Source organism: Staurois parvus, unplaced genomic scaffold, assembly GCF_062004578.1.
Source record: "Staurois parvus isolate SC_StPar_1 unplaced genomic scaffold, SC_StPar_1.0 ptg000849l, whole genome shotgun sequence".
Classification (NCBI taxonomy): domain Eukaryota; kingdom Metazoa; phylum Chordata; class Amphibia; order Anura; family Ranidae; genus Staurois; species Staurois parvus.
Genome location: NW_028318645.1, coordinates 802,336 through 828,087, shown reverse-complemented (window position 1 = coordinate 828,087; position 25,752 = coordinate 802,336). Strand labels below are relative to the sequence as shown.

Sequence of the window (25,752 nt, the reverse complement as noted above, 5' to 3'; positions counted from 1 at the left end):
ATTTAAGGCATGCCTCGGGTGATAACTGTCACACTCCTCCACTGTGTTTATAGAAGCTCTAAACCAAACTTTCAAGACCTCAGATATCTGAAGTCATAGCTGATCACGTGTGCAGCACCATGAAGTTGTCAATTAATTGCAGGATAATCGCAGGATAAAATGGCACCTTCCTGGGCTGCAAGGGACGGGAGGGTTTTGTTCCACTTTAAGAGAACAATAAAGATGGGCTTACCCAATCAGTGTTTAGTATAAGGAGTTCAGTGTTGGTTGGATGAGTCTCTTTTATACATGTGATATCAGCCTTAAGGTCCTATGCACACTTGTCTGTTTTCATGCAGCAATACTCATGGATTTTGTTGCATGTCAAATAGAAATCCCATTATTTCCTATGTGGGCGGTTTCCATTTATGTGCCGCAGTTTAGTGTGAAATCTATATGGAGCCATTCACCCCTCCAATGTGTGCATCACCACGTATGCTGCAAAGTACCCGCAACAGTGTATATCAAGACTAAGACTTTTCAGGTGGGTGACAAATCACCTCCATTTCACAGGGGGGTCCAACCAATATTCCATGACTTTATCCATCCAAATGTCCCAACATTTCATTCTCTAAGACCCGCCCACTGATTATTCATAGGAATGTGTCTACTTCTGCCAGTCACTGGAAGAACATTTCACCTTTCTTCTGTTTCTCCCCTCAGACTTGTGGACTGTGAAGCGACATTCTGGTGCTATGATGATCTTTGTTCACTGATCACCACAAACCAAACTCTGACCGAACTGGACATATCATTGGACGTTGATGAATATATGTCAGACGCAGAAGTTGATAATTTTTGTCAGGTCCTCCAAAATGCCGGATTCACTCTGACTGAAGAGTAAGCACTGTTATATATTGGGGTAACACCCATACTAAGCCTTAGACTGTGAATAGTTAAATGTAGACATTAGATAGTAATGATGATGGAAGGGGGGAGTTGTCTTCTGACACCCAGGCTGCACTGTAATGAAAATGGAAGGACGGGGTGACAACCATTCTATACAATGTCTGTAGAACCCATTGGAGGTCTCTGGAGTTATACAGATAATGAGATGACTGAGATTTCCTGTGCCAGTCACAGATCTCCCAGATGATGGAGAATGTATTCCTCATCCCAAGTTTTATCATTGGAGATGGGTGGATGAGGAACATCAGATCCACCACTAATAATCTTAGTCAGGTCCTACAATCTTCCACAAGATTCTACCTTTAAAGAAAACAAAATGTTACTTTCATAAAAAGCCCTCCGTCTATCTAATTTATATAACTGATGTGTGTTCTCAGCCTGTACACATAACAGCCCAGCACAAGAGGCATACAGTCTGCTATACCATAGGAGGGATGGCAATGAGTATATGGACCCCTGCCATGGTGATAGGTCCTCAGTGATGGGTGCTTCACAGGGTGGTGGGGACCTAGGGTTGCCACCTCATCCCTTTAAAACCAAATACATATGAATGACACAGGTTCTGAGGCTAATTTAATGCAGATAAGGCACTAGGTGAGTTTAAGTACCACCTAATCAGCCACAGAACCTGTGTAATTATTATGTGTTTGGTGTTAAAGGGATGAGGTGGCAACCCTATGTGGACCTATAAATGAGGGACACTTTTCAAATCCTTAAAGTGTGAGGACAGAGGAGATGGTTTGGTGTATTTGCATACTGGGCTCACACATCCCACCATCTACATACAAGACATACGTCAGATCTCCTCCCAGCATAGGAGACCTCTGACGTACATTGTACGGCTGCAGATTTGTACATTACACATCACACACATATCCAGGAAGACATACAGGGCTGCTATCAGGGGGAAGCCAATACACATGTAGGGGGCCTGGCCACCCATGTGGAGTTCATTTGTTTCATATTCTGAGGCACCTTGTAAACAAAGACAGCCAGGCCATTATCACTGAAAATTCTTAGAAAGCAGACACAGCCATACCCAGAATGCTACCCCCTCTCCATGTATGTCAGCACAGACTCCCCATCCACTCACTGCTTACTGACCATCTACAGTACTTACTGTACCCCACCCACCACACACCCTAACAGAGGTTACATGAACCCAAAGACCAATGTTCTCTGTGTCCAATGAATGTGCTGCTTACATCCCCCTGCCCATGCCCCCCCCCCCCCCCCCGCTATGTGCCTGGTTGCTCCATACTGTGTGTGTGCAGGGAATGAGGAGCATGATGATGAGCGCGAGGAGGGGGGGAGAAGATGACAGGGGTGGTGTGCCTAGGACCAGACACAGGTAAGTTTACCAATACTGCAATATATCATTGGGCTGTTTGTGACTGTCTCTTTTGTAGGATGAGGATGTCTTTTTGCTATATGGGGATGTCTGTTTGCTGGATTGGACTCTCTCTTTGCTGGATTGTGATCTGTGTTTTGCTATATGGGGATGTATTTTTGCTAGATTGGGATGTCTCTTTGCTGGATTGGGCTTTCTCTTTGTTGGATTGGACTGTCTCTTTGTGAATCAGGCTCTTTGCTAAATGGGATGTCTCTTTGTTGCGTTGGACCACCTCTTTGCTGTATGGGGATGTCTCTTTACTGGATTGGGCTGTCTATTTTCTGGATTCAGAAGTATCTTGGCTGGATTGGGCTGTCTCTTTGCTGTATGGGGATGTGTCTTTGTTTTATGGGGATGTCTCTTTTTTGGATCGGGCTGTCTCTTTGCTAGATTGGATGTCTCTTTGCTATATGGGAGACTTTTTGCTCTGTGGGGATGTCTCTTTGCTGGATTGGGATGTCTCTTTGCTATGCGAGGATTTCTCTTTGATATATGGGGATGTCTCTTTTTTTGGATTGGGCTGTATCTTTGCTGTATTGGAATGTCTCTTTGCTGAATATCTGGGGATGTCTCTGTTGGATTGGGTGGTCTCTTTGCTGGATTGGGATATCTGTTAGATTCAACCTCCTCTATGCTATATGGGGATGTCTCTTTGTAATATTTTGCTGTCTCTTTGCTGGATTGTGCTGTCTCTTTGCTGGATTGGACTGTTTCTTTGCTATATGGGGATGTCTCTTTGCTGGATTGGGATGTCTCTTTGTTGGATTGGAATGTCTCTTTGCTGGATTGGAATGTCTCTTTGCTGGATTGGAATGTCTCATTTCTGCATATATGGGGATGTCTCTGCTGGATTGGAATGTCTCATTTCTGCATATATGGGGATGTCTCTGCTGGATTGGGCCATTCCATTTCTTTGCTGGATTGGGATGTCTCTTTGCTGAATATATGGGGATGTCTCTTTGCTAAATATATGGGGATGTCTCTTTGCTAAATATATGGGATCTCTGTTTGCTAAATATATGGGGATGTCTCTTTGCTGGGTTCAACTGTCTCTTTGCTAAATAAATGGGGATGTCTATTTGCTGCTCTTTGGCCAAAATATAATTCCTTACTGTTAAATATTGAAAGCACTTATGACTTGGAATACAATTTTTATTTTCATATATTAAGTTGAAAGATTTAAAATAAATGTGGGTGCACTGAAGAACTTGGTGGGATGGTCAGTGGGCAGACCCTAGAGAATGTTGGTGATCAGGCCTGTGGGGGGGGGGGGGTAAGGGCAGGCCTAAAGCTGTGTAAGGGGCCCCATTTGATGGCTGCCCTGACATAAAAATAGTTACCATTAGTGTATATAAAAACGGCCGTCATTTCTTCCAGAGCACAGTACCAGCTCCCCCTTTTCCATCATCAGCAACATTTCCCCCTCTAACACTCTCATTGTATTCTTCATTGAAGGTTTGCACCTGGGCAGATAATTCTATACAGAAGAAGATTAGAAAATGATTCTTGTGAAGCCGCCTCCTCCTCTGCAGGTAATAAATGGATCCTGATCTGAAGAGAATGTCCAGAATGGAATGATATCAGATTAACCTGTTCATGACACTGACTATTCATCATTTTCCTTTTCTTCAGAATCAGAAGATGACTGGCTCTAATGCTTGATATCTACTGAAGAGTGAATTCACTGTTCCTCAGATTCCTCAACTTTATATATTGTTGCTCCTTAATGTATTCATTACTACAAAATAAAGATGTGATTTTGGATCTTCACACCAAAACTGCCACCATGGATGAGACCAGCATGCTGGGAAATTTCTGTTTACGACATGAAGATTCCTCCTACACAAGTAGAAGACACTGAACACACAGTGACAGTGCGGTGAGGACAGCGGGGAGCACTGTCCATCCTTTATCCCAATTCTCCTGTGCTGACAGTTGAGGACATTGGGGGGCACTCTCCATCCTTCATCCCAATTCTTCTCTGTGGACGATGAGGACAGAAGGGAGCACTCTCCATCCTTCATCCCAATTCTCCTCTGTGGACAGATGAGAACAGTGGGGAGCGCTCTCCATCCTTCATCCCAATTCTCCTCTGTGGACAATGAGGACAGTGGGGAGCACTCTCCATCCTTCATCCCAATTCTCCTCTGTGGACAATGAGGACAGTGGGGAGCACTCTCCATCCTTCATCCCAATTCTCCTCTGTGGACAATGAGGACAGAGGGGAGTGCTCTCCATCCTTCATCCCAATTCTTCTCTGTGGACAGATGAGAACAGTGGGGAGCGCTCTCCATCCTTCATCCCAATTCTCCTCTGTGGACAATGAGGACAGAAGGGAGCGCTCTCCATCCTTCATCCCAATTCTTCTCTGTGGACAATGAGGACAGAGGGGAGTGCTCTCCATCCTTCATCCCAATTCTCCTCTGTGGATGATGAGGACACATCATGACTGAGATTTATAGCATTCAGGATTTGTATGATGTTAGACAAGGTGAAGAGATATATGGAGAGGATGATCAATACATGGAGAAATCAATCTATTCTATCATAGAAGGGAATCAATAGATCAATCAATGACATCAACCAATCAATAAGATCCATTTCATGGGATAGATTTATCATTCTGTGCACTGGTTATGTTGGAGGATCAAACCGTGATCACTGGATATTGGAAACATTCCTATTGATCTGATGATTGCTGGCATGGATTCCTGATTGATTATTGCTGGGAATAAAGTCCAATAAACACGCAGATTTGATGGGATTATTGATAGAAAAATCTCTTCATATTCCATGGAATAAATATGTGTAGAATAGTTTGGATTTGATGGAATAAATCTCTATAAAAAGACTTTGTGGGGTTTGTTGGTTCTTTTCTATTCCTCTCCAGGTCTGGATTTCAGGAAGAAGAAACAATTCCTCCAATTTCTAATGGATGGTGAAGAGGGGAGAGATTTGGGGGAGTTTTGTACATACAGGAGGTAATAGAGAGAATCCGACTAGTAATTGAGGAGAGGAGATTTCACTGGAGAGTTTCACTGTACAGCAACAAAGCTTTTTTCAGATCCTCAGAGAGTTCTTTGCCATGAGGTGCCATGTTGAACTTCCAGTGACCAGTATGAGAGAGTGAGAGCGATAACACCAAATTTAACACACCTGCTCCCCATTCACACCTGAGACCTTGTAACACTAATGAGTCACATGACACTGGGAGGGAAAATGGCTAATTGGCCCAATTTGGACCTTGTCACTTAGGGGTGGAGTCACTTTTGATGCCAGCGGTTTAGACATTAATGGCGTTTTTGTTGAGTTATTTTGAGGGGACAGCAAATTTCCATGTTATACAAGCTGTACACTGACTACGTCACATTGTAGCAAAGTGTCATTTCTTCAGTGTTGTCACATGAAAAGAGGGAATCAAATATTTACACATATGTGAGGGGGGACTCACTTCTGGTGGATACTCATACACTGCTCAAAAAAATGAAAGGACAACTTTGAAAACCCATCAGATCTGAATGGGGAGAAATCTCCTGCTGGATCTCTATACTGACATGGACTGGTTAATATGTTAGGAACGTAAGGATGCCCCATCATTTGATGGAAATGAAAATGATCGACCTACAGAGGACTGAATTCAAAGACACCCGGAAAATCAAAGTGAAGAAAATATGCAGCAGGCGAGTCCATTTTACTGGAATGTCATTGCAGCAACTCACAATGGTCCTCAGTAGTTTGTATGGCCCCCACGTGCTTGTATGCATGTCTGACAACGTCGGGGCATGTTCCAAATGAGACCACGGATGGTGTCCTGGGGGATTTCCTCCCAGATCTGGACCAGGGCATCACTGAGCTCCTGGACAGTCTGAGGTGCAACCTGGGGGCATTGGATGGACCAAAACATGACATCCCAGAGGGGTTCTATTAGATTTAGGCCAGGAGATGGTATCAATTCCTTCATCCTCCAGGAACTGCCTGCATACTCTCATCACATGATGCTGGGCATTGTCGTACACCAGGAGGCGCCCAGGACCCACTGTACCAGGAGGAGCCCAGGACCCACTGTACCAGGAGGAACCCAGGACCCACTGCACCAGGAGGAGCCCAGGACCCACTGCACCAGGAGGAGCCCAGGACCCACTGCACCAGGAGGAACCCAGGACCCACTGCACCAGGAGGAGCCCAGGACCCACTGTACCAGGAGGAGCCCAGGACCCACTGTACCAGGAGGAGCCCAGGACCCACTGTACCAGGAGGAACCCAGGACCAACTGCACCAGGAGGAGCCCAGGACCCACTGTACCAGGAGGAACCCAGGACCCACTGCACCAGGAGGAGCCCAGGACCCACTGTACCAGGAGGAACCCAGGACCCACTGTACCAGGAGGAGCCCAGGACCCACTGTACCAGGAGGAACCCAGGACCAACTGCACCAGGAGGAGCCCAGGACCCACTGTACCAGGAGGAGCCCAGGACCCACTGTACCAGGAGGAGCCCAGGACCCACTGCACCAGGAGGAATCCTGGGCCCACTGCACCAGTGTAGGGTCTGACAATGGGTCCAAGGATTTCATCCCAATACCTAATGGCAGTCAGGGTGCCATTGTCTAGCCTGTAGAGGTCTGTGCGTCCCTCCATGGATATGCCTCCCCAGACCATCACTGACCCACCACCAGAACGGTCATGCTGAACCATGTTAGAGGCAGCAGAACATTCTCCACGGCTTCTCCAGACCCTTTCACGTCTGTCACATGTGCTCAGGGTGAACCTGCTCTCATCTGTGAAAAGCACAGGGCGCCAGTGGTGGACCTGCCAATTCTGGTGTTCATTCCTGCTACAGTCCTACTAAGGCCTCGTTCAAAGATACATGTGTATATATATATTCCATTTTTTTTTTTTTTTATGTGTTGTTTTTTGATGCGTTACTTTTTTGATATATATTTAGCAATTTATTTTTCTGCTGTTTTTATATATTCTGGTATGAATATGTATGTTTTTTTGTGATTTTTTTTTTTTTGTATTTTATTCCAAGTAGACATACATTTTTTGTTTTTTTTATGCGTTTTTTTTGCATTTAAATTTTGATTATTTACAAATGTGACTTCTTAGCTCATATCTTGGGATATTTACTCACTTTTATCTGTGTTTGTTATTCTATTTTTCATTTATAATTTTTTCATAATTGTTTTTTCAAAATTATTTGTATCCATTATTCTTTTTCTCTTTCTTTGTATCTCCTTTTATTCCACTTTACTTTCCTTTTTTCTTTTCTTCCTTTCTTGTTCTCTGAGATCACTGCTTTTGATACAATGGTTTTCTATGTCTTGTTACAATGTATTAGTAGGTGTATCCTCAGGATGCAGGAGTGCTGATTAGGACAGGTGTTCTTTATTAATTAACACCTATATAAGGGGGCACTTTTGTTGTTTTCTTTGTTGTGATTAAGCATGAGATGGTGTGAAACGCGTTAACAGGTCCTGTATTCATGTCCTGGTGTTTTGTGTGTCCTATGGATCAATAAATACACACTATATTCATCAATCCTCAGGTGTGTGGCTGACCCTTCTTCCTAAGGCCTCGTTCACACAGGAAATCCTATAGTGTACGCCCTGCCAGGCCTCGGTTCCCCACACGGTGATGGACACGTGCTGTGCGGTCCCATTGGTGTCATTGGGGATTCAGTGGCTGCATGGAGGACATAGCTGCTGCTCCCATCCTGCCATCCATGAGGAGGGTGCACAGCCCTGAATGCAGACAGTGTGACTTCTGGGACATGCATCCACATGGATGTCAGATTTGTAGTATATTGTGTGTGTGTGTGTGTATATATATATATACGGGTGACAAAACACAGATGATAGGTAGAGATCATAACTCACATTACTGTATGCATGGGAGCAACCTGGGTGTATATTATATATCGGACATATGCTGGATGGTGTACTATCTCTATGCTTCATATGAAGTATCTTGAATGGGACTTTGAGGACTGTTGTTCATTGTAACATTTACAAATATTCAGCTGGATTTCTGTCACCTGTAACAAATATCTTTATCTGCATAAATGCATCTCTCTGGAAAAGGACTATTGGTTGCTGCAGGAATAGTACATATATAATACACCCTGGTCATACGTCCTCCATTACTGATATAAGACAATAGATTTGTCATATGAACTGTTCCTGTGTGGACTTCATTATAATAAGACAACAAGATTGAGATCAGCAGCTGTGTCTGTGCAGTTGCTGTGTACCAATTGTCATCAATGGGACTGCTTGTACAGGGATACACAGAGCACCACTGTATATCTGTGTGGGTGAACAAGGACTGGCATGGGCCTATGCTGTAATGTGCCCTGTAAAGAATTTTAAATTTTATTTTTTTTGGGGGGGGGGGTGGTTAGATATCAGAGGACTAAAGAAATCTTTAATGGAGTTCTCAATGCAACCTCACCTGCACTGTAGATGAATAAATAGGAGTCTACTTGTAACGGAACCGGACCCCGACTGCACTAGGGTATTTCTGTTAGACTCTTGCTTCCCTGTCTGAACACAGATCCACGGACACCACCGCTGACCATATAGGAAATAGCACCAGGTTTCTTAAGACAGGAAGTGAGACTGCTTTATTTTAACACAAACACAAGATATATACACAGGGCGGGGAAATACAACCAGGAACAGGAAACACATCAGCAGGCCAACCCATCAGGGAGAAGGGTTGCAGGAAACACCCCCCACCAAACCAAGACACACAATAGAACAAAGGGATACACCATGTGGCAGTAGACAATACACACACAATAGAACAATGGCACAACCATGTGGCAGTAAACAATGAACAACCTCCACACCCCACCTATACATGTCTACACAACATCAGGACATTCCACTCTGCACCCCTAACTGGCACAGGGTGCCTTACACATAAGAGGGATTTGGGGAGATAATACAGGGTTCCCCCACCCCCAAAAGTCACTCCCATCACACTACTGTACAGATGCATTCATCTATTCATTCATGAAACTAAAGCACAGAAAACACTCTTTACTAGGCTTCAGTGATGAATGAATACAGGAGTGATCGGTACTGATCAATCATTGTGTTCATTCAGGAAGGGGCTGGTAAACATGACATGCCCACCCTCCACTCTCCATCCTGAACGCCACACTGATCTCCCACTCCAGCAGCAGCTACAGCCATGGGCGGGGGTAGAGGGGAAGCCGGCAAAGCAGCACTGCAGGGAAGGTGCTTCAGGGGATCAGTAAGAGGTCTAAGGACAAGGGGGGAGTCTGAGCGGCAGGGGGAAATATTTAGACATTTTGATTCCCCGTAGCTCCCCTGCAGCAGCTGAAGCTGGTGGGAGGGGAGAAGAGGCCAGCAGCAGGGAAGCTAAAGGTAGATCTGTGCTGTGGGTGAGCAATGGGTGCTGCGTGGGGGGATCGGTGCTGTAGGGGGGATGTTAGAGGTGCAGGGAGCCATCCTAGAGGACAGGCAGAGGGTCTGTGGAGTGGAGGGAAGCTCAGGAGACCATGAGGTTATAGCAGAAGGGGAAAGCCATGGACATACGTCGTACTGACCTGGCCAGCTGGAAGCAGTTCTATAGGTCAGTACAACACCCATCCATGGCAGCACAAGGGTTAATGATCACCTCGGGGGGGTTTAGGGCACCAACATTTTCCATCATTTCATCAGCAGACACCATTCTAAGGATGGACATGTTGGATGTCTATTCACTCAGCACAACCACATATTTTACATTTTATCCCCCATAAAATTAGTAAAATCTTGCATTTCTGTGCTCTAATATTACATTTAGAGTATTTATTTACTGAAATTTAATCTTGATAAATCATTGAGCTTAATCATGTGAAATACAAAACTGGAACTACCACCATTTTATTCTCCAGGGCCTCTGATGTCACAGAATAGATGTTTGGGGGTTTATCTCATCTTCAGGACCAAAATCTGCATTTTCCCATGTGTGCGAAATCATGCAGAAACAGCTCTGGCAGTGAGAGGGTTAATGTGGGCTAGATGGGATCACTCTGCTGGGGTGACATTAGAGCTCCCCCTAGCTGCAGCCTGGTAATAACATTGCTGGGAGGTCTATTCATTTCTCTGCTCCATACTTCCCGTCTTTATAGAAATGTCTCCTGACATGGATCCATAAATGACCACGTAGCGATTATCCCGGGGAAAGTGCAGAAACATCCCTTCTGTGTGAATGGGGGAAGTGAAATATTGTTAGGATATTTGCTAAGTGGGTTGATATAAAATGGAAAATGCTGCATTGGGCCGGTTCTGGTTCTAATGGTCCAATGTCATATTTTCATTCAAGATTAATATTGTTGGTTTAGAGAACTTCCTTTCCTTCAATGTCTCCTGTAGTCACAAGTGTGGGAGTATGAGCTCAGGTATTAGTAAGAAGCCATCCTGACCAAGGACACTAAGGGGTCTTTTCATAGGAAATTCACTGGACGACTGTGACAAACATTCACTCAGCCATGAAATATGAGGGCCATAGTTCAAGTAACACAGTGATTTCCTCTGATTGTCAGCGCCATCTAGTGACCATCATACAGTATTTCTTCTGAAATGAACCCATCAGTAAAAATAGTGCAATACAACATTATAGCCACTATATGGAGCCAACGAGCAGCATGAAGTTACAGGCTAAGGTCACCTTTGTTTCTAGAATCCATCCCCCTCTACACCAATACACCATTCATGTGCCTCACTGCACAAATATACAAGATGTCTCTGGTCTGGAGAACAAGGCCTTACCTTAGTCTTTGGTCAATGTCTTAGAAATCGTTCTCACTTCCTGGAATGTAGACAGAGGACGGAGGATCCAGTAAGACCAGGAAGTAGATTACCAGCTGATCTCATTAGGACACAAATCCTGCACTGACCTCATTGGTACACACCTTTCACCCATCAATGTTTTCTTCACAGCATCCCCGGGAACTCTCCCCACGTGCATTGCCTGGCTACCCCAGATGGGCTCAGGCTGCCTGCTAAATTCCCTGGGGCCACATGCAGCCCCCGGGACACCCCTGATGTAGTGCAAGGGCCAGCCTGATCGGATAGATGGTAGGTCCTCCTATTGTATCATTTTGGTAAATCTAAAGAAGATTGTACAATCAGATGGTATAGTGTATGGCCCCTTTATACACCTAAAATGACCTATTTGTCCTTTCAGTGTCATTAATTGCTAACAGCACACCCAGCACAGAAACAAGAACATATTTTACCACATTAAAAAACAGGTGACAAATCCAGCAAAACACGTGTAGCGCTCTTTGTACAATTTTTGTGGCTACTGGGGTATGATGGCCCCACCTGTATAAAATTCAGGAGCAGAATCCTTATAATCTGTGTGATCAGGACAAGATCTCTAACAAGCACTAGCTCCTCCACTCAATTGGGGCTTGTGGATAACAAGTGAAATCCCAACTGAGAAATGTATCATCCACATAGACAGTAATCCACACAGCATTGTATATGAAAGTCCATGTATTGGAGAAATCACATTCAGTGACCATCCAACATAAAGTATCTTCCACACAGGAACATTAAAGCATTAACAGTGTTTTCTGCATGTCTCAGTGAGGGGAGGCTGCAACACTTACAGTCTGAGCTCTCTCTGCAGGAAATCCACACCTCTCTCTTCCACAAGTGCTCTCTCTGATGACCTCATCCTCAGTGCACAGAGAGCATAGCAGCCATATTGGAAAAGGGCAAAACAAACACTGCATAACAGAAGTATACACTGGAAAATGGGCAAAGAAATGATCACATCACTACACACGCAGTAAAAAATATGCAACACGCACCCCGCCAAAATGTCCCATGAGCTACTCTGCCATGTAGCACTGCCTATTGCAATTAATGGGCCGCCCTATGTGTGTCAAAAAACCTGCGTTCCCTCTACTCTGGGTGTGAATGGGGCCTGAAACGCACCGTGCGTGGGGCACGTCAGCAACTATGTATTGAGCATTCATGACGTGTGCATGTCACAGAACACAATACTTGGAAGACAGAAATCTCTCACTAGATAATTCGGGACTTTTATGGATTCTGTGTTTGTTTATATTAGTTTTATGTGTATGCGTTTACATGCGTTTATAGCATTTATGACGTTTAAAGGGGAACGATGGATTATGAAGCTCTGTATGGACAAGGGAAGTCGGGGTTTATTGCACTTTATCCAGTTTTATCACTCATTGTGTTTTATGCGTTTACCAGTTTGTGATTTTCTTGTTTTCTTTGCACATTTATAGGAAGTTCTACACATTTAGTTGTGCTGCATTTTTCCTATTATTTGTTTTCTCATCAGTTATATCATCACTTTTATCACTCTCTGTGTTTTATGCATTTACATGCGTTTGCCATTTTTTGTTTTCTTTGCACATTTATAATGGGGTACACACATTTCATTGCCCTGGACTTTGTCTGCCCTTGTACTACATACCTGGTGGGAGATCTAAAGGAGATTGTCCAATCAAATTGTATAGGAAGGTATTATAATGAGGGAGGTGTGGTCCAGAGTGGTGAACACGCCCTGTCACATCCCCCTCTGTGATGCAACAAGGAAGTGAAGACTTCTGGGAAGTGGCCTACAGGAAGTGAATGCTGAGATAACATGGACAGGAAATGATGCAATCTGAAAATCTGTTCCAATAAACTGACAGACAAGTGATGGTCCTGTGGATGAGGGGAGAGGAAAGCCCATCGGGACGGCCGGGCCAGAGACGGCATCAGAGAACGCTTCTGTGTATTATGGGAGGGAAATTCTGCCGGAAAGGGGAACTTCTCCTTCAAGTATGGACCAAACTGGTCACATCTGGATGAATGATGGTCCATTCATTCAACAATTTATAAACTCAGCCAATGACTCCATTTTTATTCTTCTTCTACCATCAATGGCCAACCCTTTCCCATACTTCATCCATGTCTTTGGGGACCTCTGATCTCCTTATCAACTGTTTCTTCCATGATAAGGATCAGCCATGGAGTATATCTGAGATGTATATCAGGGTGTGCTTCTTCCCCACATGAGAGCTGGGATGTCCAGCAACATTCATCTAGAAGACATTTCCCGCACTCAAGGCACTAATACACCTCCAGGGTTGTGTGGGACCCCTGATGTACAGGAGGACAGGACTTCAGTGAGGAACATTTCCCTCACTCAGGACAGGAAAGTGGCTTCTCTCCTGTGTGGGATCTCTGATGTCTGGAAAGATGGGACTGCTGTGAAAAGCATTTCCCGCACTCAGAACAGGAATATGTCTGTTCCCCTGTGTGGGATCTCTGGTGTGTATAAAGATGGGACTTCACTGAAAAACATTTCCCACTCTCAGGACAAGAATATGCTTTCTCCCCTGTATGAGATCTCTGATGCTTGTAAAGACTGGACTTCCTTGTAAAATATTTCCCGCACTCAGAACAAGAATATGGCTTTTCCCCTGTGTGAGATCTCTGATGCTTGTAAAGATTGGACTTCTGTGAAAAACATTTCCCGCACTCAGGACAGGAATGTGGCTTCTCCCCCGTGTGATATCTCTGATGTTTGTAAAGATAGGACTTTCTTGAAAAATATTTCCCGCACTCAGAACAAGAATACGGCTTCTCACCTGTGTGAGATCTCTGATGGCTGTGAAGATTGGGCTTCCTTGAAAAACATTTCCCGCACTCAGGACAGGAATACAGCTTCTCCCCCGTGTGAAATCTTTTATGCGCATTAAGCTCTGATTTACACCGGAAACCCTTCCCACACTCATTACAGGGGAACCTCTTCTCTGTTGGAAGGCCGGCCTGGTTCTGCAGAGTCTGAGGTTCCTCTGTGTGAGATCTCTGATGCTTTTAAAGATTGGACTTATGTGAAAAACATTTCCCACACTCAGGACAGGAATACGGCTTCTCCCCTGTGTGGGATCTCTGATGTATGGAAAGATCGGACTTCACTGAAAAACATTTCCCACACTCAGGACAGGAATACGGCTTCTCCCCTGAGTGAGATCTCTGATGTGTGTAAAGACTGGACTTAAGTGAAAAACATTTCCCACACTCAGGACAGGAATATGGCTTCTCCCCTGTATGAGATCTCTGATGCCTGTAAAGATTGAACTTCTCTGAAAAACACTTTCCGCACTCAGGACAGGAATACCGCCTCTCCCCCGTGTGATATCTCTGATGTTTGTGCAGACTGGACTTCTGTGAAAAACATTTCCCGCACACAGAACAGGAAAGTGGCTTCTCCCCAGTGTGAGATCTCTGATGTCTGACAAGATGGGACTTTTGAGAAAAACGTTTCCCACACTCAGGACAGGAATATGGTTTTTCCCCCGTGTGAGACCTTTTATGCCTAATAACAAGGAATTTATGATGAAAAACCTTCCCGCACTCAGTACAGGGAAAGCTCTTCCCTGTTGGAAGGCCGGCCAGGTCCCGCACAGTCTGAGGTTCCTCAGGATACGAGGAATCCGATGGTCCATCTACACTGGGTGGTGTCGGATGGACATTGGAGGGAGCCGGGTTTTCTCCTGGACTATACTGTATGATGTCCTCATCTTCTACTTTCCAGTCTGGAGACAAAGTGAGACAATCCTCGGATGTTTTCCTCATCTCCCGGCCATGGACTAAAATACAAAGACAAAGAGGATTACTAGACAGGAGCTGATTGGTTCCCCCAAACCAGGACTCCGCCCACATCAGGCAGCTTGGTCTCGGAGGAGCTTACAATTCCACCCTCAAGAGAACTAGGAAATGGCTTCTCTGATCTCCTACCAGGTCATTTCTTTATTCATGGACCTTAGTCAGAGAGTGAGGAAACAACCAGAACTGTCTTTTATAGGAGGGACAGTGATGAGGGGATTATAGGATGAGGGTCCCCACCCCCTCTATCACTCATCGCCATCTTCCCAACACAAGAAGTACTGCACTTCCTTATTTAGTCCATGATTTAGTCATGAAGAACAGCGGGGCTGAGCCCCACCAGAGGTCAGAGAGTGAGGATGGGGGGGAGAACAACCAAGATGAAGACTGGACTGATCCTGAAGACCACCATCATTGGGGTATTGACTCCTCCCTCATTATCACTTTCTGTTTAAGGGTCCAAAGTTGGAGGATGTTATCACATTATTATCACCATGTAAAAGTCTGTGCTCCAATCACATCATCCGATATAAAATGTCCAGCTGGGAGGAAATGGGGGGAACAAAAGAGAATCCATATTATGTGTATATATAGAAGTGGGGGGAGGGGGAGAGCAGAAGTCAGGACTATGGAATGTACAACATAGAGTATATAGTGCAGGGGTCAGGAGTATGTAATGTACAACATAGAGTATATAGTGCAGGGGTCAGGAGTATGTAATGTACAACATAGAGTATATAGTGCAGGGGTCAGGAGTATGGAATGTACAACATAGAGTATATAGTGCAGGGGTCAGGAGTATGTAATGTACAACATAGAGTATATAGTGCAGGGGTCAGGAGTATGGAATGTACTACATAGAGTATATAGTGCAGGGGTCAGGTGTATGGAATGTACAACAGAGTATATAGTGCAGGGGTCAGGAGGATGTAATGTACAACAGAGTATATAGTGCAGGGGTCAGGAGGATGTAATGTACAATATAGAGTATATAGTGCAGGGGTCAGGAGTATGGAATGTACAACAGAGTATATAGTGCAGGGGTCAGGAGGATGTAATGTACAACATAGTATATAGTGCAGGGGTCAGGAGTATGTAATGTACAACAGAGTATATAGTGCAGGGGTCAGGAGGATGTAATGTACAACATAGAGTATATAGTGCAGGGGTCAGGAGTATGGAATGTACAACATAGAGTATATAGTGCAGGGGTCAGGAGTATGTAATGTACAACATAGAGTATATAGTGCAGGGGTCAGGAGTATGGAATGTACTACATAGAGTATATAGTGCAGGGGTCAGGTGTATGGAATGTACAACAGAGTATATAGTGCAGGGGCCAGGAGGATGTAATGTACAACAGAGTATATAGTGCAGGGGTCAGGAGGATGTAATGTACAATATAGAGTATATAGTGCAGGGGTCAGGAGTATGGAATGTACAACATAGAGTATATAGTGCAGGGGTCAGGAGTATGTAATGTACAACATAGAGTATATAGTGCAGGGGTCAGGAGGATGTAATGTACAACATAGTATATAGTGCAGGGGTCAGGAGGATGTAATGTACAACAGAGTATATAGTGCAGGGGTCAGGAGGATGTAATGTACAACATAGAGTATATAGTGCAGGGGTCAGGAGGATGTAATGTACAACATAGAGTATATAGTGCAGGGGTCAGGAGTATGTAATGTACAACATAAAGTATATAGTGCAGGGGTCAGGAGTATGTAATGTACAACATAGAGTATATAGTGCAGGGGTCAGGAGTATGTAATGTACAACATAGAGTATATAGTGCAGGGGTCAGGGGTATGTAATGTACAACATAAAGTATATAGTGCAGGGGTCAGGAGGATGTAATGTACAACAGAGTATATAGTGCAGGGGTCAGGAGGATGTAATGTACAACATAGGGTATATAGTGCAGGGGTCAGTAGTATGTAATGTACAACATGGAGTATATAGTGCAGGGGTCAGGAGTATGTAATGTACAACATAGAGTATATAGTGCAGGGGTCAGGAGTATGTAATGTACAACATAGAGTATATAGTGCAGGGGACAGGAGTATGTAATGTACAACGGAGTATATAGTGCAGGGGTCAGGAGTATGTAATGTACAACATAGAGTATATAGTGCAGGGGTCATGAGTATCTAATGTACAACAGAGTATACAGTGTAAGGGTCAGGACTCATAATATTGGTATTTAGTAATCAGTGGAAGTTTAAATGTTTACTGTAGACAAGTTGCAGAGATCCCACACCGCTGCCTCCCATCTCCTGAGACTGCACTCAGTGACTTGGGTCTGAGACACTACAGACATATCCCTCCACCCGGCACAGCCAGCAGACCACAGAGCAAGGAACCCTGGGAGAAATGTTCTGTCAGAGATCTTACTAGACCTGGGCATGGGGCAGAAAACTCAAAGCACACACCCCAGGTGTCTAGGTCTAGTAACGTCTAAGGTGAGCATCAACATTTTTCTGCCAGCTGATCCCCAGAACCTCCATAAATCCAGTCTAGATACATAAATTGTGTCTGCAGCACAGAGAAGGAAGATTATCCAAGAGAAATCCAGGAATACAGGACGGGGAACACAGCTCAGGAAAGTGACCAGGGGATTACAGGCTGATATCACCCAGTCCCCGCCCTACTCTGGACCAATCAGTGAGCAGTATGGGTGGAGGAATGGATTTAGTGTTCATGACCCACCTGTGCTGATCTCTGTAGGAGTGTCCTCCTCTATAAATGTCCCCGTTATTCCATCCTCCTCCATAGACTGCTGATCATCCCTCACATACGCCTCTTCTTCTTCTGCTTTCACCTCAACTTTTATATCATTTAGATCTTCAACCTAAAACAAAATAATAATAGAAGAGTTCATTTGTAAAACATGAACTCCAATATTGTGGCATCACATAAAAAAATCACTTCTATGAGTCCATGTTCTAAATGCTCCATCCCACCAACCTTGTAATGGTGGGGGATGGTGTGACCTTCCTGTGTGGAATCCCGGGAATACTGAGGACGGGGACATCTCTCTGGTGTGTTCATGGTATTAGGTGGCTCCATCATATCCTTGTGTCCTTCTGAAAACTCCTCCATCACTCCATACTCCTCATCCTCCTCTTTATACTCTTCTTTACCATCAATATTATCATCCCCGAGGATTCCACTCTGAAAGATATAATAAAACATTAATTGTAACAAAAATGCTGTGTATAAATCACAACTACCAATAATTGTCATCATCTACCTGATGATGGTGAGGGATGGTGTGACCTTCCTGTGTGGAATCCCGGGAATACAGAGGACGGGGACATCTCTCTGGTGGGTTCCTGTAGCTGGATGACTCCACCATGGTGTCCTGGTACAGATCTTTGTGTTCCTTTAGAAGCTCTGACTCCTCCATCCCCCCATCCTCATCCTCCTCCTCTTTTATCTCTTCTTTAACGTCAAGTTTAGAATTTCTCAGGTTTCCACTCTGAATATATAATAAAATGCCATCAATGGTAACAATGCAGATAATGTACAGATCCTAATGATACTATCAGTGATTGTTCCTCATCTACCTGATGATGGTGAGGGATGGTGTGACCTTCCTGTGTGGAATCCCGGGAATACAGAGGACGGGGACATCTCTCTGGTGGGTTCCCATGACTGGATCCATCTGTAGGAAACACACACACTGACTGAATCCATTGTTTCTATGTGTTTATCAGATGATGGGGGATCTAGGTGGATCCTCCGTACTGCTCTCTCCTTTACAATAAAGTCTCCTCTTACCCGGTGATGTGAGGGGCGGCTGATTGTCCATCATGACGTCCTTGTAGAGATCCTTGTGTCCTTCTAAATAGTCCCACTCCTCCATGGAGAAATAGACAGTGACACCCTGACACCTTATAGGAACCTGACACACACAATGATACAGTCACCATCCAGACACATCCCTTGTCTGTTACTGGAGAATGTCCCAGAATTCCCGGCACCGCTCACCTCTCCTGTCAGCAGCTCAGTGATCTCTCTGGTGACTTCTAGAATCTTCTTCTTCTTTCTCTCTTCTATCAGGGAGGGAGGTGGAGGCAATGTGATGTCATATGATCTCCAGACTTCACAGGAGGAAAACTCTACATCTGAACACAAATAGTCACATCAAATGATATTCCCAGAATCCTCCTCACCTCTCCATTCAGGTCTCCATTTTATTAAAGCCCCACTTCAGGCTGAGGTATAATTTCCCCCCACAGGACCCCCACACTACGCAGGGTATAGGCTTGTTGCAGCATTCTGATGTCATTACATACAACGCAGGACCAACAGTCCCACTTTACATGTGAGGATACCAAGGGGCCCCACATCCTAAGAGCATCAGAAAAAAGCCAGATGGAGGGACATTGGGAGGAGGAGCTGTGAGGTCAGTGTGATGTCATAGGATTCTCTGATTCTGGATGGAGGGGCATTGGGAGGAGGAGCTGTGAGGTCAATGTGATGTCATAGGATTCTCCATCCCCCGCCACTTATAAAAGTGGTATAATCCTTTGGTATAGACTGATGAGGTGAGAAGGTGACACCTCTCCACAATGAGGAGAATGTTCCGGCCCCGGAAGTGGGGGAATGTTCTGCCCCTGAAGGGGTTAATCTGGGTTCCCACACTATATATGTGTGTATCATCATCTGCTGGAGATAAAAGACGTCACAGTGACTATGGAGGAAGAGGACAGATGTGACTATGGGGGAAGAGGACGGACATGACTATGGAGGAAGAGGACGGACACGACTATGCAGGAAAGGACGGACGTGGCTATGGAGGAAGAGGACGGACGTGTCTATGGAGGAAGAGGACGGACGTGACTATGGAGGAAGAGGACGGACGTGACTGTGGAGGAAGAGGACGGATGTGAATATGGAGGAAGAGGACGGACATGATGGGTGGTTACTGGGTGTAAATAGGAAATAACATCTTATTACCTCTTCTGCTGCCACTTCCAGCAACGTCTCCTCTCTGCTTCCTCCCAACTCAGCTCTCACCCGAAACTTCCTGTCTCTGCCTGACACCACTTCCTGTCTGTACCTAACATCACTTCCTGTATGTCTTCCATAGAGACTTCCTGTCTGGGTAGAAGTGAGATCCCCACCTTGTGGAGCTCAGAGGAACTGCAGCCCCGAGAAGCGTCTGGTAGTGTGGCCCGGCCTTGTGCTGGGTGTGTATGGACTGTAGATCCTTGTGTAGGGGAGGAAATGACTCCTATCTGTGACTGCTGTAACCTGCTGACTGGCATCTCCTGTGAAATCTGACACTTGCACTGGATACACACAAGGCAGTCAGGGATTTCAGCCCCTCCCTTCTCCTCTCAGACTGTAACACAGAACCAATCAGAAGAGGTATTAAAGGAGCCAATGACAGGGACTTTCTCAAGCAGGAGGTGCAGCTGCAAAGCATTGTGGAATATGCAGTCCTGATAATCTGATATGAGGGATGGAACTACAGAGACCAGCATGCTTAGTGAGAGCAGAGTGAAGGACTCCATCTTGTTTTTCCTGAGGGGAGGCAGTCTGCATGTGGCAGGAGACAGTCTGGACCTGGCAGAGAAGTGCTCAGGGTCAGTTCACTCCATGTTTAGGTATCTGCATCAGTCAGGGAACATCCAACCTGAGAGATGTGGCCTACAGTACAGTGCCTACACCGACAGTGTGAAGGGCTCATCGTGAGGTGACCACAGGAGCCGGTCATTTCCAGGACCATGGTTTGGGCCTTAGTCCCAGGATCTGGTGAGAGGGATTTTGCCCCCTGGCAGATGACAGGAACACGGCACACAGAGACATGACACTTCTCCCATACTCACCAGGCACTGGGTTGTGTAGATGGTCCTGCTATACAGACACAGTGTTTGCTTTGCTATACAAATCCTGCCACGGGATTACAATGATACTTTACCATAGGAGTGTAAGTGCACCAATGAAAGTGTCTCGCTGAAGACCCCAACATTCATCCTGTTACCAAGAGACTGAAGTTACTGGTGCCATACGGGCACGCGCATGCGTATTCAGGCCTCTATATTGCATGGTGTGGGAGGGAATAGCTCTACCTTGGAAAGTAGCTATGAAGCATCAGTTGGGCGCAGTGTTTGCCTATTGGGCTCGTGGTGTCGGGGGTTAGAAGGGAGAAGTCTGACACAACAGAGTCATTCTTCTGCTCTCCTCCAGGCACACCTAGGATCGGCACAGGGGGCGATGCCAGTTAGAGGGGTGGAGATTAGTGAACATTCTCTCCTGGATCTCCCCTTCTTTCATTGAACATTTACTCCTAAATTTCCACTTCCCATAGTGAACGTTCACTCCTGGATTTCTCCCTCCTGGAGTGAGCCTTTGCTCCAGGATCTCCCCTTCCTTTAGTGAATGTTCGCTCCTGGATCCCCCTTCCTTCAGTGAACATTGACTGGTGGATATCAGAGGATGGGGAGACGTCAGAGGTCCATCAGCTTCATCAGATGACAGGAGAGACATTATAGGTCTATCAGCTTCATCTGAGAACAGGGGAGACGTCAGAGGTCCATCAGCTTCATCAGATGACAGGAGAGACATTAGAGGTCTATCAGCTTCATTGTAGAACAAGGGAGACATCAGAGGTCCATCAGCTTCATCAGAGGATAGGCAGACATCAGAGGTCCATCAGCCTCATTGGAGACAGGGGAGACATCAGAGGTCCATTAGCTTCATCAGAGGACAGAGGAGAAATCAAAGGTCTATCAGCTTCATCAGAGAACAAGGGAGACATCAGAGGTCCATCAGCTTCATCGTAGGACAAGGAAGACATCAGAGGTCCATCAGCTTTATTGGATGACAGAGGAGTCATCAGAGGCTGTCACAGATCCCACCCACACGGCCACAGCGACTAGCTAACCGAGGCGTGCATGTCTGCCCATGACTTGGTGTAAAGAGGGAATGAGGGGGACTTATTTTGTCACAGCCCGCACTACCTCTCCTCTCATATTAGGACCCATGCAGTTTATGTTGTCTATATGGAGGAGGTGTAGGGTTAGATTCATCCTAGGCTCTAAGTGTTCCCCCTTGACCAACATCATTTTTAATCCAAGTCTCCCAGATAGTCTGGCCATTGGTCGAGTCCGTCCTTGGGCTGAGGTTAATCTATTCCAATTGCAACATTTGGTCAATTCTGTAATTCACAACCTTAAATCCTTCCCTGACATTCAAAAAGCCGCTCGCATTCCACCCCATCAGTATTTTGCTTATCTACAGATACAACACATTTTTGCCTCCAAAGCCTCTTCTCTGACTCTTGAACAACCTACCCCTTTAGAGCATATCTGCCTCCAAGGCCCACACCACCGGGACATCATTTCCGCTACGTATACATTGCTTGTAGATGTCGCCCTTTTTCTATTGGTTCTCCCCTTTATACGTGTAAATGGTCCCGTTTCCTTCAATGTGATATTGGGTTGGATCAATGGAGTAGGATTTGGGAGGCCTCTTCTAAATCTTCTGTGTGTGTAATGTATACAGAAAATCCTTCTAAGACCCCGATGTTTTGGTATCGGACCCCTGAGGTTCTCCATGATCATAACCTGAATGTTTCCTCTGTTTGCTGGTGTTGTGGGACGGAAACTGACACTCTTTTCCACATTTTTTGGGATTGCCGGTCCATTGCGCCCTTTTGGGGGAGGTCCTTACCCCATTGTGGTTACTTTTCCTGGCTCCTGTCCCTTTTGAGCCCATTTACTTTCTGTTGGGTCTACCTTTTCGGGTCTCTCTAAATGTGCGAGGAAACTTTCCACCTCCATTCTGAGGGCAGCCAGGAGAACCATTCCCATGCATTGGCTGTCTTCTATGTCCCCCATGTTACCGGCACTGATGAAGGTCAGAGCAGAAATGAGAAAGTTGGAGTACCTACCTGCTTTACACCCTGCTACTGTCCCTGCGCTGGAGGCAGTTCAGGACCCACGGGACACCTATGACACCGATCTGTCTGCTCCGATCGTTTGTGATTGATGGCCATGTCACTGTTTTGTATTGACATTGTATGTTCTTATGTACCTCTCATCGATGAGCTGCTTTATCAGCCTTCTCTCCCTCTCTGCTTTTATTATACATTTACCTTTGTGACTGCTTGTTGTAATATGTGACATAAAGATGGAAATGGGTGCTAATAGGCTGCAGGAGATCCGCTGAGACATAGAGAGGGAAATGGGAGCTAATAGGCTGCAGGAGATCCGCTGAGACATAGAGATGGAAATGGGTGCTAATAGGCTGGAGGAGATCTGCCGAGACATAGAAAGGGAAATGGGAGCTAATAGGCTGCAGGAGATCCACTGAGACATAGAGAGGGAAATGGGAGCTAATAGGCTGCAGGAGATCCACTGAGACATAGAGAGGGAAATGGGTGCTAATAGGCTGCAGGAGATCCACTGAGACATAGAGAGGGAAATGGGAGCTAATAGGCTGCAGGAGATCTGCTGAGACATAGAGAGGGAAAATGGGTGCTAATAGGCTGCAGGAGATCTGCTGAGACATAAAGAGGGAAATGGGTGCTAATAGACTGCAGGAGATCTGCTGAGACATAGAAAGGAAAATGGGTGCTAATAGGCTGCGGGAGATCCGCTGAGATATAGAGAGGGAAATGGGAGCTAATAGGCTGCAGGAGATCTGCTGAGACAATGAAATGTGTATGAAATGGATGGATGTGCAGACACTCCCAGAAGATGATGTCATTATGAGTGGATTGATATATATTTTGCATTGTCCCCCCCAGAAGGATCAGGTTTGGCGGGATCGCTCTCATTAGCTATACATTTGTATTTTGTGTTCTGTGTTTGTAAGACTTTTCTATATGTAATAAGAGATGTTTGTTGAACAGTTGGTTACATAAGAGTTACATTTATTTCTTCTTCCTTTATTCAGTAATGTTTCATCTCCCGTAGTATCCCTGTAAGGTACATATTATACAGGAAGGGGGATTATGGGATGGATCTCGGGGCTGCAGTTCCTCTGAACTCCACAAGGTGCTGATCTCACCTATACTCACACAGGAAGTCTCTATGGAATGCAGACAGGAAGTGATGTCAGGCACAGACAGGAAGTGATGTCAGGTGCAGACAGGAAGCATATCAGAGACATTGCTGGACGTGACAGCAGGGGAGGTAATAAGATGTTTTTTTCCTATTTATCCCCCGTCATGTCGGTCCTCTTCCTCCACGGTCACGTCGGTCCTCTTCCTCCACGGTCACGTCGGTCCTCTTCCTCCACGGTCACGGCCGTCCTCTTCCTCCACGGTCACGTCGGTCCTCTTCCTCCACGGTCACGTCGGTCCTCTTCCTCCACGGTCACGTCGGTCCTCTTCCTCCACGGTCACGGCCGTCCTCTTCCTCCACGGTCACGGCCGTCCTCTTCCTCCACGGTCACGGCCGTCCTCTTCCACCACGGTCACGGCCGTCCTCTTCCACCACGGTCACGTCCGTCCTCTTCCACCACGGTCACGTCCGTCCTCTTCCTCCACGGTCACGTCCGTCCTCTTCCTCCACGGTCACGTCCGTCCTCCTCCTCCACGGTCACGTCCGTCCTCTTCCTCCACGGTCACGTCCGTCCTCTTCCTCCACGGTCACGTCCGTCCTCTTCCTCCACGGTCACGTCCGTCCTCTTCCTCCACGGTCACGTCCGTCCTCTTCCTCCACGGTCACGTCCGTCCTCTTCCTCCACGGTCACGTCTGTCCTCTTCCTCCACGGTCATGTCCGTCCTCTTCCTCCATGGTCACGTCCATCCGTCCTCTTCCTCCATAGTCACGTCCGTCCTCTTCCTCCATAGTCACGTCTGTCCTCTTCCTCCATAGTCATGTCTGTCCTCTTCCTCCATAGTCACGTTCGTCCTCTTCCTCCATAGTCACGTCCGTCCTCTTCCTCCGTAGTCATGTCCGTCCTCTTCCTCCACGGTCACGTCCGTCCTCTTCCTCCATAGTCACTGTGACGTCTTTTATCTCCAGCAGATGATGATACACACTTATATAGTGTGGGAACCCAGATTAACCCCTTCAGGGGCAGAACATTCCCCCACTTCCGGGGCCGGAACATTCTCCTCATTGTGGAGATAAATTCTAGTAATATGGTCCTCTAAACAAACAGCACTGACAATAAATAGACAAGACAAGGACCATCCTGACCATACATGGCCTACAAAGGGCAATGATGACACTACACAGGCAGCCAATGGGCAATCATTACACTATGCAGCCAACACAATGATGGAGTGCCGGGGTCAGGAGTATGGAGCATAGAGCCCCTTACATTGCTGCTCAGGAGGAAGGAAACATTCCTTTGTAACAGAAAATGTATATAAATCTGAGGCTCTTTTAGGAATGTCCGGGGGGGTTAAAGAATGAAAGGGGCTTTGGTGTCTCCAGACCAATCAGGTTTTATCCCGGACAGATTTATCAGTGACAACATTCTCCTTACATTACACATTAGTCAGGAGCCAATTTGCACTCCAGAGAAGTTTTGTTACTGAGTTTGGACACTAATAAGGCCTTCGATGGTGTCCTTTGGCCTTGTTTTCCTGGGTGCAGAGAATGGGTGTCAGTGATGAGTGTTTATCTGGTATACTCACCCTCTATGACTCTCCCATAACAAGGATCAGACTTCCCGGCTGTAACTCTGACTTTGTTACATTGGGTAGAGGTACCCGTCATGGTTGTCCTCTGTCATCCCTATTGTTTGCACTGGTGTTGGGACCTTTGGTGATTGCA

General features: G+C 45.8%; 1 protein-coding gene and 1 long non-coding RNA gene across 2 annotated transcripts; one reads left to right on the top strand and one right to left on the bottom strand.

Moving 5' to 3' along the window:
• Nucleotides 1–3,796: 3,796 nt before the first annotated feature.
• LOC149443565 (uncharacterized) lies at nt 3,797–5,193 on the top strand. Its single transcript, XR_016306654.1, has 2 exons — nt 3,797–3,873; nt 3,974–5,193. It is a non-coding gene; the product is annotated as an uncharacterized LOC149443565 (long non-coding RNA).
• A 3,744-nt stretch (nt 5,194–8,937) lies between these two features.
• Nucleotides 8,938–25,695, bottom strand: LOC149443564 (uncharacterized). Its single transcript, XM_089655572.1, has 7 exons — nt 25,614–25,695; nt 18,574–18,671; nt 18,258–18,485; nt 17,972–18,178; nt 17,714–17,855; nt 14,259–14,982; nt 8,938–14,135 (listed from the first exon to the last, which is right to left on the bottom strand). Exons 1-7 carry the CDS (start codon nt 25,693–25,695, stop codon nt 13,529–13,531), a joined length of 2,088 nt encoding a protein of 695 aa, XP_089511698.1. The 3' UTR covers nt 8,938–13,528.
• Nucleotides 25,696–25,752: the final 57 nt, after the last annotated feature.